Source organism: Caloenas nicobarica, chromosome 16, assembly GCF_036013445.1.
Source record: "Caloenas nicobarica isolate bCalNic1 chromosome 16, bCalNic1.hap1, whole genome shotgun sequence".
NCBI lineage: Eukaryota > Metazoa > Chordata > Aves > Columbiformes > Columbidae > Caloenas > Caloenas nicobarica.
Genome location: NC_088260.1, coordinates 5,550,563 through 5,577,159, shown reverse-complemented (window position 1 = coordinate 5,577,159; position 26,597 = coordinate 5,550,563). Strand labels below are relative to the sequence as shown.

The 26,597-nt window shown below is 39.5% G+C and overlaps 1 protein-coding gene across 5 annotated transcripts in view; it reads left to right on the top strand.

The window, feature by feature from the left end:
- Nucleotides 1–2,164: 2,164 nt before the first annotated feature.
- The window catches only part of HECTD4 (HECT domain E3 ubiquitin protein ligase 4), a 68,698-nt gene continuing 44,265 nt past the window's right edge, over nt 2,165–26,597 (top strand). For 4 of the 5 annotated variants that reach the window (XM_065646206.1, XM_065646204.1, XM_065646205.1 and 1 more), the window contains exons 1-15: nt 2,165–2,612; nt 11,136–11,653; nt 14,222–14,311; nt 14,659–14,789; nt 16,356–16,464; nt 17,042–17,180; nt 18,073–18,243; nt 19,440–19,632; nt 20,940–21,101; nt 21,198–21,311; nt 21,855–21,995; nt 22,336–22,568; nt 22,966–23,111; nt 25,268–25,338; nt 25,987–26,092. In XM_065646206.1, the coding sequence (XP_065502278.1) occupies nt 2,442–2,612; nt 11,136–11,653; nt 14,222–14,311; nt 14,659–14,789; nt 16,356–16,464; nt 17,042–17,180; nt 18,073–18,243; nt 19,440–19,632; nt 20,940–21,101; nt 21,198–21,311; nt 21,855–21,995; nt 22,336–22,568; nt 22,966–23,111; nt 25,268–25,338; nt 25,987–26,092 (2,495 nt within the window). In that variant the 5' untranslated portion in view covers nt 2,165–2,441. Of the gene's footprint in view, nt 2,613–11,135; nt 11,654–14,221; nt 14,312–14,658; nt 14,790–16,355; nt 16,465–17,041; nt 17,181–18,072; nt 18,244–19,439; nt 19,633–20,939; nt 21,102–21,197; nt 21,312–21,854; nt 21,996–22,335; nt 22,569–22,965; nt 23,112–25,267; nt 25,339–25,986; nt 26,093–26,597 lie in introns of those variants that run through there. The other variant, XM_065646207.1, reaches the window with a different exon arrangement.

The window sequence follows — 26,597 nt, the reverse complement described above, 5'->3', positions numbered from 1 at the left end:
CACCTCTGCAAAACACTGCAAATCCTTTCTGTTGACAAGCCTTCCTGGCATGAGTGTTGTTTGTGAACATCCCATTTTGCTCCCAGCTCTGCTATTTGTATTGATTTTGTGGAAGATGTTCAGCTAGTACGATGATAGTACTACAAAAATTTAAAGACGGGGTTTTTTTCAGGGTTATTCCCACTAAAATGTATACACACTTTGTTTATTTTCCTCTATTCCCATCTTGTGTGAATGAATGAAAACAATGGAAAACTCCTACTCTGGTAATAAAACAGTAACACCAGTCACTATCTTGCAATGAAATACTGTGACAAATCTAACCTCAGCGGCCTTTCCATTCCTCCAAGCAGACCTCGTGACCGCAGCCTATCTCAACTGCCAGAACTCAGCTGCCACGTCCCACCTGCCATAAAATCTTCAAATTTCAGCTTTCTCTCTCTTCTGAGCATTAGCAAGGCTCACACAGGAGGATTGGGGTGGATTTCATATCTATGGGTACGTCCATCTGCAGCCATTGTTCTGTGTCATGTCATGTCTTGACCAAAAATAACAGATGCCCATGAACAGTCTCTCCCCAACAAAAACCTTTTATACCAACTCTCTGTATTCTCCCTATGCAAAAATGACACTCTCTAGCACAGAGGCAAATAATATCTATTTCTGTAATCAAACCAAGCCTGGAGACTCTTCTGCTGTCCAACAGCAGTGATGTGCTACCAAACATCGTGCACTGAGCTACCATATAGACCTGTAACAAACCACTTGTATAAACTTACCTGGACCCTCTGTTGTCTGAACTGGCCTCAAAGACAAACTACGTAATTGTGTGAATTCTCATGCTGCTGAATCCGTGATACAAAGACGCTTTGTGTGGGTCCTAAGTTGAGTGGTGGCCCATTACATGAAAAAAGTGCTTCTTCCCTACCAGACTTAATAGGACATAAAGCATTGGCAGTAGATCTCATTTTACTACAGCTTTGAATACACTTTTCCTCCAATACCACAGCACATTTGTCATAATGCACTAATGTATTAAACAATTTAATCTGATCAAACAGGTAAATAAATGTGTAGTACTCCGTCTCTGTTCTGCTGTGTACAGTCACCGGTTAATGAAAAGCAGCCACTTACAATGGGAATCCCCACAGTTAATTATAAACTAAAAATATTTAACATTTATCATCGTGTCTTTGTCGTTAACATGATTTGTCTCACAAGCACGTACTTTGCTGAACAACCAGGTACAGCTGCCTGTGACACTTTGTGCCTCTCTGAACAGGCTCGGGTGCAGGGCTGAGGCACCCAAGTGTGAAATTAGATGGATGGAAACTGGGGAAGGTTACACAATGGTACCCAAAAGAGACTGAGAGGCAGAAGGGTCAATTTTTCTTTGGATCTCCTTTCTTCCACACACACTGTGGTGTTGTGAACCTTCTGCTTCATGCCCTCTGGCATCCTCATGACATGGCTAACTCTGTAGGTTTGGATTTTAAGGGACGTACCTGCCGGCTCACAAGTCCTTCGGGAAAAGGCTTGCTGGGAGGTGACAGGATTCCTTCAAGGGGGTGATGGACAGGCAGACAACGGAGGGGAAGGGAGAACAAGAGGTCCTTCTGGAAGGAGAAGGGGGCTGCCAAAAAAGGGGCGACCAGAGGTGCCAGCAGGGCGAGAAACTACCCTTTGGGGAACGTGAGGTCCTTAAGGAAAAAAAAGGGTCGTTTCAGAGAGGCCCTGACTAGCCAAGGTGAGGCTGAAATGGGAAATTATGAGAGGAACCTCGGGGTAAGGCGCTCAGCGAGCAGCTCACAGGCGACGGGCTGAGGAAAGGCGCCCTTGGGTGAAGGGAGGCCCTGAGGGGAGCGGCCATTGCGGGAGGGGACGAGGCGCTGAGGGGAGCGGCACAGGCGGGGAGCGCGGCTGAGGCGCTGAGGCGATCGCCCCTCGGCGCGGGGCTGAAGCGCTGAGGGGAGCAGCCCCCACCGACGCCGCGGCTCAGACGCTGAGGCGATCGCCCCTCGCTGCGGGGCGGGGTCTCCGGGGGCGTCGCCCGCGCCCGTGGGGCGGCACCGAGGGGCGCCGGGGGGCGGGCCCGGCGGGGGGCGGGGCCCCGCGGGGCTGGGAGGGGGGGAGGGTGTATTGTTCCTCGCGCGGTGCATGCCGGGCCCGCCTCAGCCCCCAACATGGCGTCGCGCTGTCACCTGTGTGTGTGAGGAGGGAGCGGGACGTGGTGGCTGCGGGCGGGCACGGCGGCTCCCGGAGGCCCGCGATCCGCTGGCGCCGCGGTGGCAACGCGCCGCTCGTCGCTGCTCCCCACCGCGCTCCGGCTGTCCGGTACCCAGGCCGCTGGGGACCCCGCTGCCTCCGCCCTGCCCCCGCCATGGGGGGCTAGCGGGACCCGCCTCGCCTCAGCCCTGCGGAGCCCCCCCGCCGGCCGCGCCATGGGGTCCCCGGCGGGCGCCTCGGCCACGGCGGCCACCGACTCGGCCCAGTGGCTGTCGGTGAAGGAGGAGACCATCTTCCTGCACGACGGGCTGATCCGGGTCACCGACCTGGCCGAGCTGCCCAGCGAGATCATTGGGGTGGCCGAGCCCGGGGACACCGAGCTGGAGGTGAGCGGGACGCCCGGGCTGAGGGGATGGCGAGGCGGGGTGTCCTCGGGGAGGGACAGTGGCGGTGGGGCCTGAGGAGAGGAGGAGGATGGTGTTATTGGGGGGTGCAGGGAGGATGACGGGGGGAGGATGGGGGCACCGGGATGGAGAACGGTGGATGCAGATGGAGGGGGAACGATGTGGGGTGTGGAGCCAGCTGGTACTGGAGCAACCTACTTGTTTTAAGTTAATCTGATTTATTTGATATAATAATGAAAGTGGAGCTAGGCAGGAGGGCGGTGAGGCCCTGGTGAAGATGGAGGGTGAAGTCTTGGTGCTGCCTTCTTGTTTTCCATCAGTGGGGTTAGGAAATCCAAACCACACTCTGTGTGGCCTTTGGCTCATTTATTTTTATTTATGGTTTTGTATCTTTTTGCTGTTACTTTTAGATGGTTTGTAATTAATCAGCCTTACAATAAGATGCTCAGGGTACTGGGGTGCCTGGGTGTTTTCTTTAGGCTGTGGACAGTGACCATTATTAAAGAACCTGGAGGGCAGGTTCCCTTCCCTTCCAGCTTTTTACCTTCTCCAGTCTGCTGGTGGCTTTGACTGCAGGTGGCTGGTACAACTGCTTTATCTTGTGAGGAGATGGTGAAGGACTGAATGTCACAGATTGTAGGTTGCATCTATTTTGTAGTCTGCATTTTTTTTTTCCTCTGTGCCTCCCTTCTCTTCTTTCACCCCGCCCTCTTCTCCAGCAGTGTGGCTTGCGATGACACAGGGGCTTTGTCAGAGGAGCTGAGAGGGGCTGGTTCAGCAGGAGCTTTATCTCTGTGCTATGTTAGGTCACCAGCATTTAGGCCACAAAACCCTTTAGTGAGGCTTTGGCTACTGGCTGGGGTGTTGCTGAGAAGAACCCAGGAGGTTCTGACAGCGTTATTATTCACCTTGTGACGTGAAGTCTTTATGGTGGTTATGAAAACTTCCCACAGCCTTATCTAAGGAAAGATTTTTTTTTTTTTTTTTTTTTTTTCCTTTTCTGAATGTGTGTTTCCTGTTTTGAGTGATGTGACACAGGGGATGGGGATGGGAACAGTAGCTGCTTCCATGAAATGGATGTTGGCAAATATCACATGAGCAGGAAAAGAGGGACTTTTAAAGTGTATGACTTACTTCTATGTGTATAAATGTGGGATGATTCTCCCTTGAGATCAGAGTCCACTCTGGCATTCAATGCAGTTTGGATTCGAGAAAATATTTCAATTCCATTACACAGAAGCAGCATTGAGTCTAATAACTGTGTTAGAAAAATACCTGCCCCACAGCATTGCTTATGTCATATCATAATAAAGGAGGATATCCTTCAAAAAATAAAACAAAATACTCCAAAAGCAAAACAAGCCTTATTTTTAAGATCTTGTAAACAAGACCAGAAATATGTCCCAGCATGAAACTTGACACGCAGCTTCACTTGACAAACACTTCAGTTCTGGAGAGTTTTTTTGTTAGTGCTAGGAATGTCTTTGAAACTATAATTGTTTGGGGGAGATAGGGATGGAATTAGTGTTACTGTGTCTTGTCCTTTATGACACTTTTATGATGAGTGTGTCAGCAATTCAGTGCCACTGATTCACAACATTCTTCCTGTTCCAGGGAAATTTTTCTGTTGTGTGTGTGTTCACAGTGTGAAACTTTAAAATAAATAAATAAATGAGACTTTTTGCTATGCTCCTCATTTTGATCCATAGTCTTAAGTCGCAGAATATTAAAGCATTTTATTTCCTTACACTGAAAGAATTGATGACCGGTAATGACTTATTTTTTTTAGGTCTCATTTGTAAAATGGTTTATAGTTTTTGGTATTGAGGGGCAAGGGTTAAAAACAAGTGAAATTTGAAGTGTTGCAAATGTAAATTATTTAGTTTATACTTTTCTCTGCCTTTTTTTAATGTTGTTTTAAATAATGAGCTACCTTGGTAAACTGGAATGGCTTTGAGGAGCCATTTTGTGGAAATAGGTGCCTGCATCTTATTGAAGTGTGGCCGCACAATCCACTGATACACTGAATAGCTCATTTGCACCATTTCTACTCCTCCTTGCAATGTAATAAAGATATTTGAAAATGGTCCAAATAGAAATCTCTTCGGATATGTTATTGGACAAGGGTAGGAGATGCTGCAACTGCTGCTTTGATTAGTAAACTTCTTTAACACACTTCTTGTGCTTCATCAATGGTGGTCAGGACCCTGACTGAATTTCTGATATGACGTGCTTGATTAAAAAATGGAATATACTTAAATGGATATTTTTGTGGGGGAGGGGAAAGTATCGTTCTGATTTGTTTTGTATAAATATCCCTTTAAAGAGTTTATTGGTGAATAACGTTTTTTGATGCATTTCCTTTGTCCTTCTGTTAAAAGGTTTTGTCTATTTGTAAAAAGAAAAGCAGAGGAAAAAGTGTTACAGTACTGGTATTATGCCGAGAAAGGCTTATAAAATTTATTATTTTGTTATTCTGACTCCCATACAACATATATGTATTTATATGTATGTGTATGGTTTTTTTTCCCTTAATGGTAGATTCTAAAAGTGTTGATATTCTCTTTCCCATGGAGGTAGCTTGTTCTAGGAGTATCTTTAGATTTAAAGAGTGTGGGGGTTTTGTTTTTATTTTTGTGTGATATAAATGATGTATGCCAACTCCTTAGACTGTTCATCAGCATATTTAGAGAGAATATGTATTACCAAAAAGAAAAAAAATTGATAGAATTTTGTAGTTTTGAGCATATAAAAGCTGCTGCTGGTATGGGTTTCCCAATAAAACCTGGTCAAAAGACACCTAGATTAGTCAGCAATTATGCAGGCCTTTGCACCCTTATTTTAAAGCCTTTCATACAGAGAAATGACTTTCAAAGTGCAAAGTCTTCTGCTTCTTGGAGACGACCTCGTGTGAGTAACAACTGAAGATGTTGCCATGACGCTCAGTCTGGTCTTTGCCCTGGCTGGCAGCAGCTGCACGGGAAGGACAGCGGATGGAAGATGAGCTGCAGCACTTCAGAATCCTTCCAATCCTACATCTCTGTTGAAGAGGCAGTAACGCCTGGCAGCCAGGCCAGAGCTATGTCTGAAGGCAGAGGTCTCTTAAACCGACAAGTTTTAGTCTTGTAGAATGCCAGAGTCAACCTGCTGAGACTTAGGAGAGCACCAGCAATATAAATTGATGTGTTAACCCTTGGTAATTTAATAAGACAGACTCTGCTGAGCAGTGATTGTTCACATGGACAACGATGTGACCATCTGATGGCAAAAAAAGCTTTCACTTGTTTCTAGGCGGTTTAGTTGGGTCAGCATCTGGGACCATTGTCATTTGAGGAGGCTTCCTTTCTGATCTTCAAATTCGTGTCTGGTATTTTCATTAGTTTTAAATTTGCAGCATCTGCAGTTTTTCAGCTGACTATTGATAGGCTCAGATACTTTTTCCACAAGGAAGTAAGTGGGAAGAAAGACAAATCTTCAATATATAGTCACAGTGTAAAGTAGAACAATCTTCTGTGTTGCTTTGCTTAACTCATAAACACTCTGTTTTACATAACAACTGAAGAGAGATAATAGTCATTTGGATATCTGCTCTTACTGCTCTCCTGCATAGCCTAGAAAAGTTCTAAATACCTGATTTTAAAAAATTTTTCTCTAATATATTTTTAACATGAAGCTAGAAGTGTAGCTCCTACCTCAGTAGCTGTCTGGATCATGTTTGTATCTCTCTCCATCTGATGTTTTGACTCTTGTCAAGCTCTGTTATTGGAGGACAGAGTATGAGATGCCACTGGGCAGCTGTCATCTGCACCACAGATATGTATTTTTAATCAACTCTAAGTGTAAAAAAGAAAAAAAATAATAATAAAGGTGGTGTCCTTTCCTCTTCCCCCCACGGTGGTCTCGGCTAGCCCTCTAGGGAGAAGTTGGATAATCGAAGCCCAGCACTGTTTTAGCAGGATGTCCCAATCCTGTAACTAACTTATGTTATCTGTTGAAATTATTTAGACGTGAAGGTATCTGCTAAACTTGAAACTTTCACTCATTTTCCTCAGACTAGCAGAAGCGTGTTGTCACTTTTCCCTGAATGCTGTAATTATCTAGGTCAGTGCTTCCCAAATCTTTCTAGTTGTGACCTTACTTCCATCTACAAGCTTCACCTCTGTCAAGATAAAAATCCCTAATGCCAGCATAAACAATTGACTTTTTACTAAGTGTTTGACCTTTCTTGAGGTGACGACCTCTGGCTTGGGAAGTGCTGATCCCAGCATGTATGTCAGCCTTGTAACTTCCCTGCTCCTGCCTTCTGCATCCCTTTCCACTTCAAATACTCTGGTGTTCCCCTTGGAGGGTGTTTCCAGCTTGCAGAGTCACAGCAGATGAAGCTGGTTTTTGAGCTTTATTCTGCACAGGAAGAAAACCTTACAAATGTGAGCCTTGGTTGTTGTGTTTGCACAGGAGTTGATGGGATTCCATTAGGCATCACTCTGAGTCTCTCCAGAGAGGACTTGGAAATCTTGGTTGCCTTCCTTCTAAGCTCACTTTCATTAGATAATTGTGTAAACCACCAGTATTGCGTGATGTAATGTCCAGCAGAGTTGCTGCTGTTATCATCAGTTGTCATAAATGACCTGTTTTAATTTATTAAACTTCTGTAATATGGACTACCATGCCTCTTGGCTTTTTAAAGTCGTTTTAGTTATCCTAGTAGAGAAATACTAGAAAGCTTCTTCGAAAGGATGATTTTGCAAATGTTTCCCAAATACAGTTCTTATTATCAGTTGCAGCTCATCAGTTCAGTGATCTGCACTCTCAGATGTTTAAATGACAAATATTTTTCTTTACCTTTTTCAGATGTGTTTATCTACTACTTAAATAACAGCCAAAGAAATATTTTAATGAATTCACGAATAAATGGTCCTTTCTTTTATTGCATTTTTGTGTGTGTTTACAGCTTGCCTGTACTCTATAATTCATCTCAGATATCAAGGTTATTTGGTAAAGTTTTACAGTTACAAAAAAATTGTTTGTTACAGTATTGTGTGTGCCGTAAAAGATACAGGTTTCTCAGCGCTTATTTTTGAGCAAGTAATTAGGTTTCTATTGCTTTCACAAGGGAAAATAGTTCATGCTTTCAGCTGAGCTGTTAAAAAGCTGTGCTGCTCTATACAGGATTATGAATCAGTAGAGGCTTTGAACAAGGTGATATGGTTAAAATTTCATGGAGCAGAAAAAAGTCTTAATTTTGAAACTTGTAGTTTTCAACTGCAACATTAAAAGCATAATGTACAGTTTGCAGCAGCCCCTAAGAGTCTATAAAATTTCAATATCTCAAGCATCAGGATGAACATGTTTGCACGTGTTTATATATTTTACAAGCACACAGGCATATCAAACAAAAAGCCTTATAGAGGGTTTAGAAAAATGTTTTAAAAGAAATCAAGGCAGAGTTTGTGCTAAGACAGCTTCCTGCTGTGTGTCTTCAGAAACTGCCATCAGCAGAAATGCTGTCATCCAGCAGAGCAACAGAACTGGAGGACTGGGAGTGTGTATACAGTGTTGTTTATGGGAGCAGTTTGGATGTTGATGTGTATTTCAGCTTTCAGGGTACCCTAAAACTGTCAATTCTAGTATTTCTCTTATAGAATAATCTATAAATCATGTAAATCAGTCGTTTAACATTATTTTATTTGTATTTCTAGAGACAATAGAACCAAGTAAACAGGTGGTGCTCCCTGTATGTTAACTCTGTGGTGCAAGAGGAATGACCTTATAGCTGTAATGTGGTGTTGAAAGTAATGTAGTTAATTTTTTTCATTCCACTGTCAAAGGTATCTTATGATTTTGAGGTTGTTTCTGGTTTTCTGTATGGTTTGTTCCTCCTGTGAGATGAGAATAATACTTAATTAATACTCAGGGGGGTATTACATATCTAATTGTTATTGGTAAATGTACCACCATCTTTAAGAAGTTGCTCTCTTTATGTGTGAAGTTCAGCCAGTTTAATTATATAAAGAAAGAATTAAATGCTATTTTGGAGATTTAAAGGTTTTTACTTGCAATACACAACTTTAGGAAAAAATACACCTTTGCGAGCAGCTTCATTGCTCATCGGTTCCCTGTGCAGTGGAATGAAAACGCATCAGTGAAACCAGCAAATTCAGCCCAAGACTGTAATTTCAGTAGCACCCTGGGAGAGCTGCTGCACAAATTCCTTGTTCATGTCTGTCATTGGCCGTGCATTTACTTCTTTCTCTTCCATTCGACCTGCTGTTCTACATCAGGGAACTGCTCTAAACCAAAAATCCAGCTTAAGGACTTGAAGGAAACTTGAAGGAAACTGAAAAACTTGTGTTGGTTCCAACTGGAACTCAGTCTTTGGTTGTGTTTGCAATTTGGCTAAAATAAAGCAATCCTCATGTGTTTGGGGAATATTTGAATATTTAAACCTTCTGCTTGTTATTACACACTGGGTACAGAATTAGTTCGAAGTCCACATGAGGTTGTACAAAGTTTGTGAGTTAACATAGTGGTATAATTGAGGTGGGCACAACTTTTTGAAGTATTATCTGACATGGATTGCAGGGTTCCACTAAGTTTCTGGGAAGGGTTGAAGACCACAGGCAGCTCCTCCTATCCCCCCATGGAAGTTGTGGTTATTATAATGTAAAAGGGAAAGCCAACTAAGCACAGCTCAGCTCCTCTGTTGGGGTATCTTGGTTATTCACATAACCAAAGACCATAGACCTGTTTTCTTCAGCATTTAACTCTTAAGGTGAAAACACTAATTCTCTTTTTCCTCCATTTCTGCAGCTTGTTATCACTTAGTTGTGGATCCGTCATGTATTTTGTTCAAGGAAGTCAAAAGCATTCTGGTTTAGAAGGTTCTAGATTGCATCTATAGTAGAAAAAAACTTATTTCGGAGACAACACAACACTAATATGAAGTAGTCATTGTAAGTGTATAATATGTGGTTTAGGGTTTAATGTTCTTGATCTCTTTGAATAAATTAATTTAAAGAGATTCTTGAGTTTTAAGGAGCTCAATACTAACATCTATTCAAGTGTAATTATTATGTGAATTAAAGTGAACTTTTCATTACTCTGATAAGTGTTCTGCTGAAAAGCTGTTTCATTGACTTTAGTAATAGTGTTTGTAGAAATGGCATATTTGTCCTGAAGCGTTTTATCAAGCTGTTCAAAATTCTACAGTTAGACATAAACATCTATTTCATATTCTGTATGACTACTGCCTACCATTAAAAACAAACAAACAAACAAACCCCAAACAAACTAAAACAAACAACCCTATATGAAATTACACATTGCATCTCATAAATGCTCACATTCCTCTTACCTTTTTTTTTTTTTTTTTCTTTTTTTTTTTTTTTTTAATTAAAAGAGGGGAAGGACAGGCTGGCAGCATAAAGCTGGGCCAGAGAGTATGTTTGGGGCTGGTGAGCTGGGGTGATGCAGCGTGCGGGCAGAAGCCCTTTGGACAGCAGATCCAAAGATCAGAACACGTTTGGCTCTTTGCCTTCCTTGGGGCTGCTGTAGCTCAAATGACTTTGCTGATCTCAACTGTTGTTGTCTGCTGTAGGGAGAAAAGTTGTCTGTAAATTACTTAAAATTGTGAATTCTTTCAAGTAGCGGGCTGGATACTAACCCATAAATGTTTATTTCTGTCATGGTTTACTTGTTTTCTGTTGTTCCAGCTTTGTCTCCAGTTTTACTTAGAAGTGCCAAAAAGGCCTCTTTCTTCTGTCTGAAATGATGATGATGAGACTTTTAGGTTTTTAAACTATGGCAGCAACTGGAAATATTTTGAGAAAGATGTAGCTAAGTGCAATATGATAAAATTGAGGAGGGGAAAAACAGGGGAGGGAGGGCATATAACAAAACGTCATTTTAGAGGACTGGTTGGTTTGGTGTTTGAAAAGTTGTAAAATGAGAACATATAGATTCTTATTACAAAATATTGTTGACCTGTTAGTTTCCATAGAAGGGCTTTAAACTCAGCCCCTGGGACCTTCCACCTCCTCAGTCCTTTTGAAGTTCTTAGCAAAATTGCCTTGATTACAAAGAAAAAATGCTCCAGGGAAGGCGAGCCTTTATTTTCAAAGATACTATTTAATATGTATTTTTATTTGCAATCTATATTATTGTTGTCTTAACATCACGATTGAAAGATTAAAAAAAATCTCTGTTGGCAACCCCCAAGCCCAGGTTCCGTGGCAATGCTGACTCAACAGTAACAGGCTCCATACCCCTTGCGTACTCTTTGGCCTCCAGTGTAAGTTTATTTATGCCCAGAAATTTTTAAAAAATATTGCACAGTCTGTGGTGGAGGACAGCTGGTGTAGAAGTATAGAATAGTTTGGGTTCGAAGGGACCTTCAAAGCTCATCTAGTCCAACCCCTGAAATCACACTGCACATGTGTGTTACTTTTTTTTTTTCCTTAAGGAAAAGAAAACCAGTATAAATACCACCTTTTCGTCTCCTTTCAGATACTAACCTTTGAGACCAAGAACCCAACGGAGCTGGCCGAGCGCTTACGGTCAGTGTGCGGGAACCAGAGCAATGCCTATGCGCGGCTGCTGGAGTACCGGCTGAACGCCCTGCGCGGGCTCTGGAACGCCCAGCGCCAGCTGGCCCTCGAGGAGCAGCACGACAGGGAGAGCTCAGGCGACGAAGAAGCCCTGGCCTTGCTCAAGCGTCAGGGCTTGTTACAGCAGCCCGAACAAGCGCCGTTTACTTCCCGAATGGGGCTTCTGTTGGTCTTTCCCCTCATTCAGTCTCAAAGTAGAACAGACCCTTCCCTCTGTAACATAACCGCTGAGGTGCTATTGAATTGCCTTCGGGACTGCCAGCCGTTGAGTTTGACTAAGGAGCCGGCTGACTGTCTCAATGGGATCGAGTCTTTGCTGTGCTCCTGGCTGGAGGACACTTCTGCTTCAGGCCAAGTCATTCCGTATAAGCAAAAAGAAAATGCTGCTGCTGCCCTAGTTGCCTTGGCTTGTGCAAGGTAAGGAAACTACTGAAATGACATGTTGTGACTGAAGCTGGTAGCAAGTGTTTCTGTTTAAACTTAAGAATCAAAACCAATGTGACCGCACTGTTGCTACGAATTTTTTATTGACATTAGTCTTTTTCTTTCTAATGTTTAAATATTGGTTTGGGAAAGTTCAAACTGATAAGCTAAGCATTTGTTTTTTGTATCTGTTTAGCATATGTAAAAACAGAAGGATCTAGGTTAGAAATGCCCTCCTGTGCATACTGCTGCTTCTGCTGCAGTGTTCTGTTCCAGGAACGGTTCCAAATGATTTTATCAAGGAGGAAAATTGTCTCACTTTTCTCTTTGTAGTGCCCTTTTTATCCTGTCACTTATGAACCTTTATTTGGCTGTAGAAGACATTACTGCCAAGTTTCAGGGCCATTCATTTCATTTCAGTGTTACCTGTGAAACATCTGGAGGCTGCTTTTTTTTAAAATTTTTTTTTTATTTCATTGCCAGGAAGGAGTTCAACTACTGTAGGCTGAACTGTCCCGTGCCCTGCATGGTTTAGCACAGCATCAGGTGGTTTGGGATGAAATGGCCATAAGAGCTTTAAATAAAAACTTACTATTTTGCAGGAATGGGGCTTGGGGAGAGGGAGAGGAGTATACAAAACTTAGCTTCTGCAAAGCCATGTAAATGTGGGTCTAAAGTCAATAGTTGCCTTCTGAAAATCTTGCCTTTAATGTTTCTCAGATTGCAGTCTTGTCTGTCAGGTTTTACTCTGATTTAAGATGTTGAGGTTCTTAGGAGATGTCATGGTTTGCTTTAGAGAAAGGTTTATGCAAATGAAAACCACTTAATTTCTAGTGTACTTGTTCTACTGAAGTCAATGAGAAATCTACTGTATGTGGCAAACTCTTCTGCACTGACAAATGCCTTATCTGAAAGGCAATGTACTTGAACATAGCTCAGATAAATTTGGTTTGATAAACACGATCTCATTTATTTTTTTTTCTCCAGATGTCAATTTTCAGGAAGTATGGGATGTTCTTTTGCAGCTGAATTTGTAAAAGAGCTAAATTTCAAATACAGCTTTTGAAATGAGGGTTAATCTTATACATTCTTTGCAAATCTGTCTTGGCATTGCTTACAGAGTTGTAATACCCTGACGTACTTTGTTCAACTATGAAAGCCTTGCATTTTTCCTTTAAATATGTAAGTCATGCATTGGCTACCATTAAGAAGAAAAAGCCTTCAAAATGAGACTATTATTGAGATTCCTAGTTGCAATCTTGGGTGCTTCGTATTACTAAGAATAAAACATCAGGGTGAATATTGCCTTAAATAATTAATGGCGGTGCTTTGAAGTATTTAGTGTCAATTTTTTCCAGGCTGAGGTTTACCAGTGAGAGAATACAGCTGAAAATGGCAGGGGAAGAACAGGGTTTGGGGCGTGGAGGAGGAGATGCTGTTGGAAAGCAAAGGAGCCAAGACTGCCCGTGTGTGACAGAAAGCCCAAGGCTGCATTCAGAAGAGCGTGTGGAAAGGATCTCTTCAATGGATCAGTCATGGTTCTGAAGAGATCAATTCTTAACTGACTATTATCATGTCTGAGATGCTGTCAGGATTCTCATATTTAGCTAGGCTATTATGCTTGGAAATAAAGCCACTGCATCTTTCGGAAAGTGGCTTCTTCCGAATACCCTCACCTTTAAAACAAACTGTAAAGCATATTTTTTTAAAGACCTCTGTGTCTCTTTATTTCTGCAAAAACCGGATGTTTTCCACTAAATTAACATATGGATTTAATAGATACTACAAAAAAGTATTCAACTTCTGAATGAACAAGAATTATAATTAGAATTACAAACTCTGTTTGTAAATACCACAATAGAATTTTAAAGCAACACACTTTTAGGCAAGATTAGAAACAATTTCTACTTCAGTTTAATTTTGTTTTCAGAAGTATCTAGTCTTTATACATATATTAAAATGCATCACTTCAGAAGGGGAAAAGCTTCCAAATTTGTGTTTGGAAGTCAAAGTATTCAGACGCTTGATAATAAATTAATTAGTTTGGTCTTTTCTATTTTAGTCAAGAAAGCCATCTCTAGCTATGTCTGCAGCAGCTCTTACTAACACTTTGGCTCAGCCCCAGGGAGACCCACAGATTGTATTCGAATATCTAAATATGATTAATCAGCTACGAGAAATATCAAAGGTCGCTATCTGTAGTAGATGCAAGATCGAGGTATTTTATCAAGTTCCTAGTTTGCCTTCACTGCACCGGTTGCAAATGTTGCTGACCTCCCTACCTGCCTGGTGCTCCATCCCCTGCCAGAAAACCAGCGTGTTTCAGCCTGGCAGTTGGCCAGATTCCTTCCTTTATGTTCCTCTCTCTTCCTCTTTTCACTTCCTCCACAAAAGAATGAAAATCAATCAGAAAAGAAATGCAAATTAGAAAAGAAGCTTGATGCCATGTCTTGGATAGTCTCTCTTTATGGTACTGGGTAGTCTACATAGATGCTGTTGTCTGTGCGTGTTCAGTCTTGTTTCAATAGACATCTTTAATTCATGTTTTTCTTATCCTTTTAGAGGGTCGCTGAAAACCTTTGTTCATACAGTGCATCTATTACAGAAACAGACTGATCTAGGATCCTTGCCTGTGGCTGATGTGTTATACAGGTTTGTAGTGACTTTTCTAGTTATAGCACTTTTACCTCAGCTCTGAACACGTGTAAGTGTGCTTACAGATGAATGCCTTTAAATGTGATTAAAAGGCTTTAGAATTATTGAAAGATTGAAATGTAGTCAATTGCAGAAGCAAGACATTAGAAAGCAAAATCTAAAAGGATCCACTAGTTGGCTTCTGGGTGTTAATTTTTTTTTTAAATTAAATATTGATGATTCCTTAAAGTGGCTTATGAACTCTGCTAGAATAATTACTTAATATATCTTCACCTTAACTTTTGAGTTAGCTATTTTTTGCTGTCACTGTTCTCTATGCATCTTATTTTATTTTCTGCTTAAAGGTTATTGCTTTTGGAGGGAGGACCTGGATCACCCTCTTGTTTGCTCGGAGGAAAGCACATAGTGTCTTGGGGCTTTGAAGACATGTTACCTGCACCTGATGCCAACACTAGTTCTAGCAGTGAAAATAAAGGTGAATTATTTCATGCTTGTCAATATTAGCAAGGAGGAGAAGATGCTTTTTGTGGTGATAATTGTTTAAAAAGTAATGTAGAGCTTTGGAGTTGGAAAAGGGCTTCTCCTTTTCTGTTGGAAGTAACGTAAAAGCAAGTATAGAATGTACCACGTAACGGAAAGCCGAAGGATTTGGAAGGACCATGTGGAGGGAGAGTTGGGCATCACAGGAGCATCTCGAAGCCTGGGAGGCAGCAGTAACTGTATGGGTACTTTGTTGTCTTAGTCTGCACATTCAGAACTGAAATTTTAAAAACATGGACCTAATATACTAGAGTATTAAATTGTTTTCATTGTTTGCCTTGTCATATCTATTCTCTTTAAGCTAATCTGTCTAGATATGTACATGATTTTTTTTTAAAGTTAATTTACAGATCAGATAGAAAAAAGTAGCCTCTTTTATATTAAAATTAAGAGGGCGAATCTTAGATCTGTTGTATTAAGGATAGTATGGCATATTATTTTTTCAAAAATGCAAGATAATGGAGTTCAGAAAAGTGTGCTTTTTGTTTGCCAAAGACCAGACGATACTTTAAAGTGCCTACTGATGAGGAAACTATCACAGCATATAGTGACCCTGCCTGACTTCAGTGGGAATTCTGCAGAGGCTCAAACTAAGTTTGGATATTATCCACTCATTAGTCTTTCAGTAAGCGTAATTTTTGCTCTGTGCAGTATCACTGTATTCAGTAGCTATCATTGGCAGAGCAGGTTTATTTTTAGAAGTACAAGTTCATTGCTTTTTTTTTTTCTTTTCCTATTCTAGTTTTGTGTCTGTTTTATGTGGGTTTTTTATTCTTTCTCTTGTATTTCTTTCCATGAATTCTCAATTTTTACTACTTTTTTGCTTACTGTTTTTTCACTTAATGAGAGAGTTCACTTGCTTTAGAAATATCCAACTCATTGTGTTGTTGTGGTTTGGTTTGTTTGGGGTTTTTTTTGTGTGTGTGTGTTTTTGGTTTTGTTTTTATAGCAGCTTGGGCTGTAATACCCAAAGACAGGCCTTTAACACTGAAATGAGACACAACCATTAAGGCAGTTTCTTTTCCCTGGATTTTTTTTCAATAAGATAAGGCAATCTGTTTCCTGACACAACACAGGAAAACGAAATTATTCAGAAGTGGATGATGTACATTTGAATCGTGGAAAACCAGCACTAATGAGATATATTGTCTCAAAAGAGAAGCTGAATAACTAGCAGCTAATTGTTATTTGGCAACAGCAGATTTAAATAGCCTGACTATTGGTGTGAGTTAGGTGTGATCTGGGTGCCACTGTATTGCTTGTACCAAAAAAAAAAGTAAAGAACCAACTGTAAAATGAATGGACTTTGGCTGTGTTACGGTAGCTCTTAGAACACCAAATAATAAATTCAGTATTTAAAAAAATAATTCTGACCTGTTGGTAATGATGTGTCCGGAGCATCTGTTGGTTTTGATTGCTGCGGGAGTGGGATGAGCACGGGGAATTTCCAGCGGTGTGTGACGGGAGCTCCCTGCTCCGCTCTCTTTTCTCCCTGGTTCAGACGCAGATTTGGGGCGCTGTCTCGCAGCAGATGGGCTCTATCTTTATACAACCAATTCAGTGGGCAGGGGAATAAGCAAATTAGGATCGGGATTACACGGTACTTTGCGGTAAGTGACAGTTGAATATTTGCTGTTCTGCAGATCTGTTTTAAAAAGAAAAAAAGTTATTGTTTTGGTAAACGTCTCTGGGATGTTAGCTGAAACAAGACTAGAGCATTTTATGCATTTCCATTACTTGTCATCTGAAATTCTTCTTGAGTATGTTTTCTCTAGAATTGTAAAATAATTTAGGTTGAAAAGGACCTCTGGAGGCCATTTGGTCCAGCCTCCTGCAAAGAAGTATAGTAGCATAATAGCCAGTATTTTAGACTTTATTTTTTTTAATGTGTAATAAGTTGGTTTATTCTTTGCCAAGAGGGATATACTATAGACTAGTTTTGTGACCTTTTTTATTTATAGTTGTATAATTGCTGAATTTGTAAGTATTTATTTTCTAATTATGTCATTCATTACATAAATGATTAGTGCAGAAGTGACTCACAGCACCTTCTTGCTTCTTTATTGCTTACAATAGAAATTACTGCTTTGAATTTAAGTTTAGTCAACATTCAAGAGTGCGGTTGTGAGTTGTTCTTGGAAAAACACAAAAACAGCACAGGGTTTTAACATACTGCTTTTTTGCCAGAGGTTTTGTGTACTGCCGGAATGAGGAGCTGGAGCCGGGCTGGGTTGCTTTTGGCAATGGCAAACTTCTCCATCGGCCCATCTCTTTTGATAATAAGCCACACTCCCTTTTCCAGGTTGTGGATCAGCATACCCTTCAGGTAAAGCAACGGGTCATTGCAGACTTACAGTAGGGTTAGAAAATGTTCTTAGTTAATCACAATCATTTCTAGCTTGAATTAGTTCTGTCCTTGAAGTTTCTTCTTTTTACTTTGTGAAGCTGCCTTTTTGTAAAGCCCCACTGAAAGCATTGCAGGATAGAACTTGTAAGTTATGTTGTGATTATGCTTGTACATGTTTGTGTGTATATGCATATGCAGACTTACAGTGTACTGTATTATGATAGTATTGTCAGAGCTAGAATGTTTTATGATGAGATTATAAAACAGTCAAACAATAGCAAAACAGAGCTAGGCTTAAACTGAAAAATAATCTTCCCGATCAGCTCATTATTTTTCTACTGTAACAAAATTCATGTACTATTTCTGGTCAAATTGTGTTTTGTAGATAAACAACTGTCAACCTTTGCAAAAATGGATAGTTTGCTTAGTTTGGGTTCGTTTCTGCCATGGTTTTCAGGATGGATATGCACATTTATGTCCAGTGTGTTTCCTGAAACTGAGAATGTTTGGATTCCCCTCTTCTTCTGAAGTTTCAAGTAGTGTTGCAGAAAGTAGATAACTCTTTATCGTGAATATTTTCCTTGTGGTACTGTGGGTATGATCTCAATTGTTAGAGAGGAGATGATCCTTTTATTTTTAGAAATGTTAAATGTTTAGATATATAAGCTGTTTTGTACACAGTAGATCCATTCGGCAAACGTAGAATAGCTCTTCATAACAAATAAATGTAACAGTACTGTTACGTCCACTAATAAGCCTCTTACAGACTAACTGCACTTGATCTTAGATTACTTCTTTATTTTTGAGTACATCGTTAATACTCGTAAGAACAGACTTCAAAATAACTGTTAAGATGCTCTCCTTCTCGTAGGTTTGTCAAATAATCCCAATGCCAGTAAATCACTTCCCAGTTGGCAGCACCATGACTACCGTGCATCTTTCTTCAGATGGTACATATTTCTACTGGATTTGGTCTCCTGCAAGCCTCAATGAAAAAACCCCAAAAGGCCACTCTGTCTTTATGGATGTTTTTGAACTTATAGTAAGCAAATTATGTGTTTTCTATGAATCTGGAGTTGGTAGGATGACTACTGCTTAATTAAATAGCAGCATTTTCAAATTAACATATTAAGTTTGAATATTGATATGTGTAATCTGAATGGTTGCTCGTAACGTGTTTATGAAATCACTTTTAACAGAACAGAAGGTCTATTGTTCACTTCTGTCTTCTGAGGACATACGACTATCATACTCTGGCAGTATGAATTGTCTTGTAATGCAAAACGTATTTTATTGTAATTAGCAATTAAGTTTTATGCTGGGACAGTAATTCGGTATATTAGAGTTTAAAGCATTGTTTACCGTGGATCTGCTTCATTGTATTAAAAGCCAATCGGGTCCCACAAATTAAATACAATTGTTTTGTCTACACTGCGTTTTATAGCCTAAAATGTGGTGGTGGTGTTTTTATGTTGTATGACAATCATAGGTTGTAGTGTAAAAACAAACTCATTTCAAAATATTGAGTCTAGAGAAATGTATTAGTAGTTTGAACTCCCTTTTCTCTCAGTGGCTTATATATGCGTATATATATATTTGTATATATACATCTGTGTTGGCATTTGTATATTTGTATGTGTTCATTTTAGTTTGACAATGAAACACCTCAGTCTAGAATGGTATTCATGTATAGAGCAGATCTTACAGCAATTCATAGACCTCTAGTATTGATAACTGCAATTGTACGAGGATTTAGCTTAGGAGTACACTGGGCGCGATGTCTGTGTATCTGCTCAGCAGCTGCTGCACAACAGCTGCACTTGGTGGGATGGTGGAGCTGCAAGTGGGAGGCTGTAGTAGTACAACTTTTGGCTGGCAAGTGATTTAAAGGCGTCTTTTTACAAAACTTGCCAGTGAAACATCATTAAGAATACAGGGAGGTTAAATATTTTTTAGACTTCCATAAATAAACTTGAGATTATGACGAGCAGTTCTGGTTTTGAGGACAGACAAAACAGAAGATACTGTACTGAACCACAGTCACAAAGAAAACAAATACTCATCTGTCTAGCTTTTATAATACCTTTTTTTGGTAAGAAATTCTGCCAGCAGGGTTTAAGTTTAGGTTTGTACCCCTGCTTGATATATTGTATTGTTCAATTTTACTGTTCAGTGAAGGTTAATCTGTCCCCTATGGATTTCAATATCTGAAAGTATGTTTCTTCTCCATTTTAATAGGTTGAAAATGGCATATGTATAGCAAATCCTCTACAGGAACGAATTATATTAATGCGAAAAGAGGGTGAATCTGCAAAGAGCATAAACGAGATGCTGCTGAGTAGGCTGTCCAGGTACAGAGCCTCCCCGTCAGCAACGCTGGCTGCTCTCACGGGCTCCACAATCTCCAATACTCTGAAAGAGGACCAAGCAGGTCAGAAGAGGTTTTACTGACAGTAATTTTTCATTGGTTTGTTTCTTAATACATGAAGTATCGATTCTAGTAATTACTAACCTCGTAGGACATGTAAAAAAAAAAAAAGTTTTATTTTTTTTCTAAAATAAGCGTTTGAAATATATGTGCGGTGTTTGCTTAATACTTGACTTACAAGTTCCTTTGCTAAATTAGACATTGATTGTGAGAAAAATTTAAGAACGAAGAATGGGAAGAATACTTGTAGCACCTTTTTTCCCCACATATTCCATTGTAGAACTGGTTTATGCCACATTTGATCCAACCGGTATATCATTGCATTTCTCTGCTGGCTGTTCAACTGGGCTTCTAATTGTTATGTAGAAATGGTCAGCAGCTTAGAAAATGAAACTATTGTTCTACAAGTAAGTGGAATATTATAAATTGAAAGTAATTTTGCTTTTTTTTGAGGTAATTTGCACAATGTTTGGGTGTTCTTTTATGGGCTTGCTGAAACTACCCAAGTTAATTAGGGAATCAAAAGACCAGCATTGATGGCTTTCAGGATGATCTGGAGCTTTGTAAGATTTGTCTTAAGATTTTATTCACTTTATCCTGAATTACTTCTTTTCTTCCTTCGTACGTACCTGAGTTTTCTGTCTTCAATTTTAAACAATTATAGGTATTGCCATAAAAATGAATTGTACAGGAAATAGATGTGCTTACAGGGACACTGGCAGAGTTAGCTCGAAGAGCTATTTTAAATGCTGTGTTTTGCCAGTTAACAACTAGAGTGCTACAGAAGAAGAAGAATAAGTGGTTATTCTTGGATAATTCTTCAGTCAGTGCTCAGGAAAGTGTTGATCAGCTGTGGCAGGAGCTGGATCATCATGACTGTATACATTTCATGTGGAACAGGAGAACTTAAAATAGTAAATGCGTAGTGAATCTCAAACGATCTCTCTATGTTAAAAGACTATTTGGCTCTAAGATACTGCTTTCAATATATTTATCACTAGATAATTCTTAAAACAATTTTAGGCTACTGATTTTTCTGGTTTGGAAACTAGAGATTGCTGGTTTTATTTTTTTTAAATTTGGTTAAATAACCAGTGAAACTGTTCATATCCTTCTGGGGATTGATGCTGAATGTCTGTCTGTGAGGCCACCCCTATATACAACTCCTTAAAGCAACTTCTAAATGTAGCTTAAATTAATTTCCATATTGATTTATTTGAAGCCTTAAATAGAAATCCGCCTTGTTTGCTGCCTGGTGTTATGAGTTTTTAATACACGTTTGTGTTCTGTTTTGCCGTTCAATATTTCAGCTGCTAACACCAGCTGTGGGCTGCCCCTGAAGATGTTGAGGAAAACCCCAATATACACGTGTGGGACGTACCTGGTGATGTTGGTCCCACCCCCGGGGGGATCCGGCAGTTCAGCCACACGCTCACTCTTTGGAGGAACAAGTGCTTTGTCATCTCTAAAAAGTAAGTTAGATGCGTCCATGGCAGATTTCAAGTCTTTGGTTTTCTGAAATACAATAAACTTCTCAGGAATTTATGGGAGACTTTTTTTCTGTGTAGTTCTTGCTTCGAGCTTGGTGTTCAACATTTCGGACGGGCAGTTCACCAGCCGAGCAGATCTCATTGATGCTGCAGGAAGTTCACTTGGCCGTGGTGCTCTAGTTCCAGGACTTGGTAAGGAGCAGATCTCTTTCCTGGGAATATTTCAGAACTAGACATATCCAGCCCTTAGATTCTAAATAATTTGATTCGCAATAAGCAACTCTGCAATTGATGGGGTTTCGTGTTTATGGCAAAATTTTGTAAATCTAACATTTTTTGAAAGTTCAGAATTCTCCTCTTATTTTTTCTAGAATTTACTAGTATCTGATGCCAGCCTCAACTATTTTTAGTTTATGCACTGTGGCAGCATGTGATAAGTTTGTGGAGGAATGATACATGTTAGGTGCTTATAAAGAGCAAGCACTGTGGTGTTTACCTGCTACAGATGCTGTTGTACACTTGCTTGAAACATCAAAAGGGATGTGCATTCGCTTCATTCCTTTGTTAAGAAATCTCCTTTTAATATTTTTCGTTCAAATGCGTTGTGACTGAATTGCTGTCACATGACAGAACTTTTAAAGGAAAGAATTTGGATTTATATCTGCTATAAAAACACTTTAGTCTGGTTTGCTAACAATCTAAAATTTTATGTGCAAAATATTTTGCTTTTCTTAGGTGCCTGTTATGATACTATGAATAACATGATCTGGACGTGTTCTAATGATTATATTGATCAGTGGTGCAATCCCGGGAACCAGGCGTTCCACTGTGTCTGCCAGAGGCTGGGAGTGAGTCATGTCATTGCAGAGCCCAAAGGTAAACCATTTGGTCAGCATTTAGTACAAAGTGGAAGTAAAATGTACAGTTATCAAAGAATAAACATAAATAAGCTTTCTATTAAATGTTGAGTTCATTCTTGAAAAGTTATAAATATTGGTCATGGTTTATCTTTAAGAAAGGGAAAAGCAAGACACATTTCGAAGTTTCCAGGTTCTTTCTACCTTTAGCACATTAAAAAAATGATGTGGGTAATTCTTTTGTTTATCATGTGGGCAGGTGTCCTGAAGTTAGAGCTGATGATATATCGCATTTTAGAAGCACATGCTGATGCTATAGCCTGTGTTTGTAGACAGCGTGTGAACTGCTTTTCTTCTAGGGGATGCAACAACCACAAATGAGGTTATTAACCAGCTACTGCACCATGTTGGTGCCATGTGTATCCACCAACTAAACCTGCTTGCAGCCAGCAACAATCTTCCCATCACAAATTTTTTGGGCAAGCAGCATCCAATTGAAGCGCATCATCTCAGCAGTATTTGTGACATTATGGAAAAAGCTATGGTGAATGGAGATACTTGCATAATACGCTGCATCCTTGTTGTCTTTCAGGTACAAGCGTGTCTTAAGTGTACTTCAAAATAAATACTAAAAAAACCCCCAGTTGTTTTAGAATACAGGCAACCACTTGATTTTACTATTTATTTTTTTTTTCTCCGTTGCCTTCGATTTATTGGAGATTGACTTAGCAGTGGCTTTGCAGTACCTTGTGCACCCATTTCATTTAAATGTAATTGCCACATTTACAGATTAAAATAAAATCCAGAGAGGTTACTTCCTTATTTCTTTCTTTCTTTTTCTTTTTTTTTTTTTTTTTTGATCCAAAGTTAGTTTCTGACTCTGAGATTTCTAGTGACCTAGACAAATAGTTGGAGAAACTGACTGCAGAAAAAGAGTTAATTTGAACAGTGTTTAAGTTTTTAATGTTGTTGTGTTTAATTTTTCTTAGGTGGTTTTTAAATTTTTCTTCAGCCCACAAACTGAAAGAAATAGAGATATTGTCAGAAGATCTGGCCTATTACTTTGGCAGTTACTGATGGCACCAAGGGATCAGATTTGCTCTGAAATTCAGAAGGAGGTTTGTCTGGCTATTAGGTAAATAGCTGTTTTGTCAAATTAAACTTAACTTAGACTATAGATTATTTGGAAGTATTGTAACAGATGAACATTCAAATTGTATTCTACAGTTGTCAAATTAATATGATAAAATTTAGATTGACATGATAAAATTATTATGTTTCATATTTGTGGCAGAAGGGAAATACAATGTGTCTGTCATTATGTCAGTGAAATAACAGATAATAATTACTTTCCATACTTCTTTTCATGTGTTGCTTTTTATTGGCTTTCTTTAGGATTTTTTAAATGTTTATTATAAATAAATTTAAGCAAAGTTTTCCTTATTTCAGTGATGACTAGAATGACTTCCGTATTTAGCATATATAGTTTATTGGTGGTCTGGAATAGGTGAAGCTGATGCCAACTGTTGTGTCAGGGTTTCAAGTGACAATACTGAAATTCTCCTAAACAAAAAGAAGGAAAGAGGAAGCAAAATAAATAGTACTTGAGGAATACTGTAAAATCAAAGGTCCAGAAAAATCATGGGCTGGGTAGTAAGGCTGTCTTGAGAAAGTCAGGTTTATGTTTAGAAAACAGGAATGTATTTTGGTAGCCGGGTGAGCATTATGTGTCTGGGTTGGAACACCAGCTCATCAAACACTGAAACAGGATGGTCGCTTCAGCTCCACCTCGTATCAGTTCCTACATCTCTTCAACCTGATGCTGCATAATTCCCTTTCTCCGACTTGTCAAAATAGCAGAATGACTAAGTACAGGGAGGTGAGCAAAGTGTGGTTGTGTATCACGAAAAGGAGATAATGTAAACCTCAAGGACGAGGAATGCTGTCTCAAAGGTCCGCAGTACAAATAGAATCTGCTTTCAAGTGGGAAGTGCTCCAAAGGTTGAGAACAAAATCTTCTGAAGATCAACCTGCGTTTTTTGTGTGTGAATCACAACGTTCCAAATTTCAGTGGCTCTATGCAGCTCTGTAAGTGAGTAAAGGAGAGAATAGCATATCTTTAGTATGATTATGTAGCATTTTCAAGGTCTTGCTTTTTGACAGAAGAAAGTGTATCCTCTCAGGTGGGTGGGCAGCTGCTGCTTTTTCCCTTGTTTAACCCTGTATCCTCCAATGATTTAAAAAAAAAACCCACAACAAAAACCAAACAAACCAAAAAACCAAAACACAAAACAAAAAAACCCCAAACAAACCAAAGGTGGGGATTAGATAATATCTGCTTCCTCCTGTTTTTTCACTGGGGGGTTCTGATACCAATGGAAACCTCAAATTTGGCTTGTGATGCATGGAAACTTTTCCTGGTGTTTGTACCACAAGTTGGTCAGCGTGAGCTGAGGGAGGGAAGCTGCCGTCGTCTCTGTTCTTGGTGCAAAGCTGTAAAACATACCACTTTTCTCTAAGAGTGTTATTTAAAAAGAAAAGGGAAAAAGAAAAGAAGAAAAAGTCTGCATAGTAGTTTCAATGCTTCTGACAGTCATGAAGTACTCCTCTGAGTTATTGTGAGCTTCTGTCTTGGTGTGGTAATTCATGTAGGAAGGACAAAGTTCATCAGCAGTAAGAGGGAAAAGTATCTCCACAAGGGGTACTTATGTATCGCTGTGTTGGTTCTGAAATGCCAGTTCTAGAATCTTCTGCGTAGTTTAAATAAGACTTTTATAAGAGCCAGTCTTTAAGTATAAAACTGTAACAGTGGTGACTTCTTGATGGCTGTCTCTTGCATTTTCCATCGTTCTTATCACAAGTAAACCACAGCTCTTGCCCCATCACCAGAGTTGTTCTAGTTGTTCTCTGATCCCCCATCCATTTCTTCTGACATCTGTCTGCTGCTTGAAAAAAGAAAAAATGATGCTGCTGTCGTATATACGAGTGATTAATGTGGAGTTGCTCAGAGGGAAGCAAGTAGCTCTTGAAGAAGCTTTGGGACCTAAACAATAAAATATAGTTGATTACAAGAGATTTCTGGAGAAAGCAGCTGTGTGTTGTATGACTAATACAAATGTTAAAATACGGAGGATGCCTTTCTGAGTTGGAAGAAGCTATTCCATAGTCATTCTAAATGTTACATCAGATACTAACCTGAGATTCTGTGACAGCATTTTTCACATATCCATTGAAATTATTTTGTTCCTTTTTAAATATCTCAAGTAATACATGGTTTTATTTTTTCTTCAGCTCTGGTTTAAATATTCTGTATCCTGGAGAAGCAGAAATCAATAATTTATTGAAATTGGTCTTAACCGAAGGTGAGAATGTCTTACTGATGTTTGAGAGGGGTTTTTTTAAATTGAAATCAAAAAGTAAAAATATATCTCAACCTCTGGAGGGAGAACAGTGCAGAATACTGAGCACTAGTCTGGTCTAAACCCTATTCTAGGAAATTATGAAATGCTTCATATTTTGAAGCTGCCTTCTGAATGGCTACATAGTCAAGTGTATGTTAGGTGTAGAAAAGGAAAATTTGTCTAGATTAGGCAGCTGCTCGAAATTGGAAAGAATTAACAATCTCTTTTGTCAGTATTAATATTTCTTGTCCAGGTTGTGTTTTAGAACATCTGCTTAGCACTTAGTGTCACCCATGGCAGTTACACAGTAACCAGAGGTCATTTTAGACCTTAGTGAAAAGAGTAATTTATTTGTGTTGCCATGAAATGGGAGTCTGTACTCAGGAGCAGCTGATGCACAGAACTTTGTTACTTCATAGAAATGTGTTCTTGTGTCAAAGTCTTTGGAATTTAAAACAGTGGTATGTGCAGAGTAAGATTTAAGAGTCTGTAATGTCAGCAGTTACACTATGAAAATAGTAACTTCCAGATCGTATCCTATATTAAGCAAGATACCTGCGGAAATAAAAAGACATTAATTCATTGAAATGCTTTTGCTTTCCATTTTAGGAGAGAGAAATAGTGGTCTCTCTCAACTTCGCGATGTTATCCTGACTAATTTAGCTGAACAGCTTCAGAATAACAGATTTGGAAGTGAAGATGATGATCATTATAGGTAATGCAACAGTACAGTCCTCCTCCCCCCTGCTCATAGTGTGTGTTTCTGTTATTTGCTTTAGGTAAACTTGCATAAAATTCTTCTGAAATGGCTTGTTATTTTACTAGCCAGTGTGACCTGAAATACTGTCTCTATGTCCATAGTGGGTAAGATTTTGTTGGGACAAGGGAGAGAAAGGTTGGATGTTTTAGGGGAAACTTTTAAGACTTCTGTACACAAACTTAGGTTTACGTATACAGTAAATGTGGATAATAATTCTTAAGTAGGATATTATGACATTACTCTCCATATCACTACATTAGGTGACTTTTCAGCAGTAAAATTGTCAATCCCAGGTAACCTGGTCAAGTTGGGAGGAGGTTTTTTTGGGAGCCATAGGTTCTATCAGCGTAACGCAGGAAATCGCCACTGATCTGTTGCATTGATTGTTGTTAAACATTTCAGGCTTGGTTTTCTTTGTGTCTGAATCTCTAAAGCTGAACAGATATTTGTTTTGGTTTCA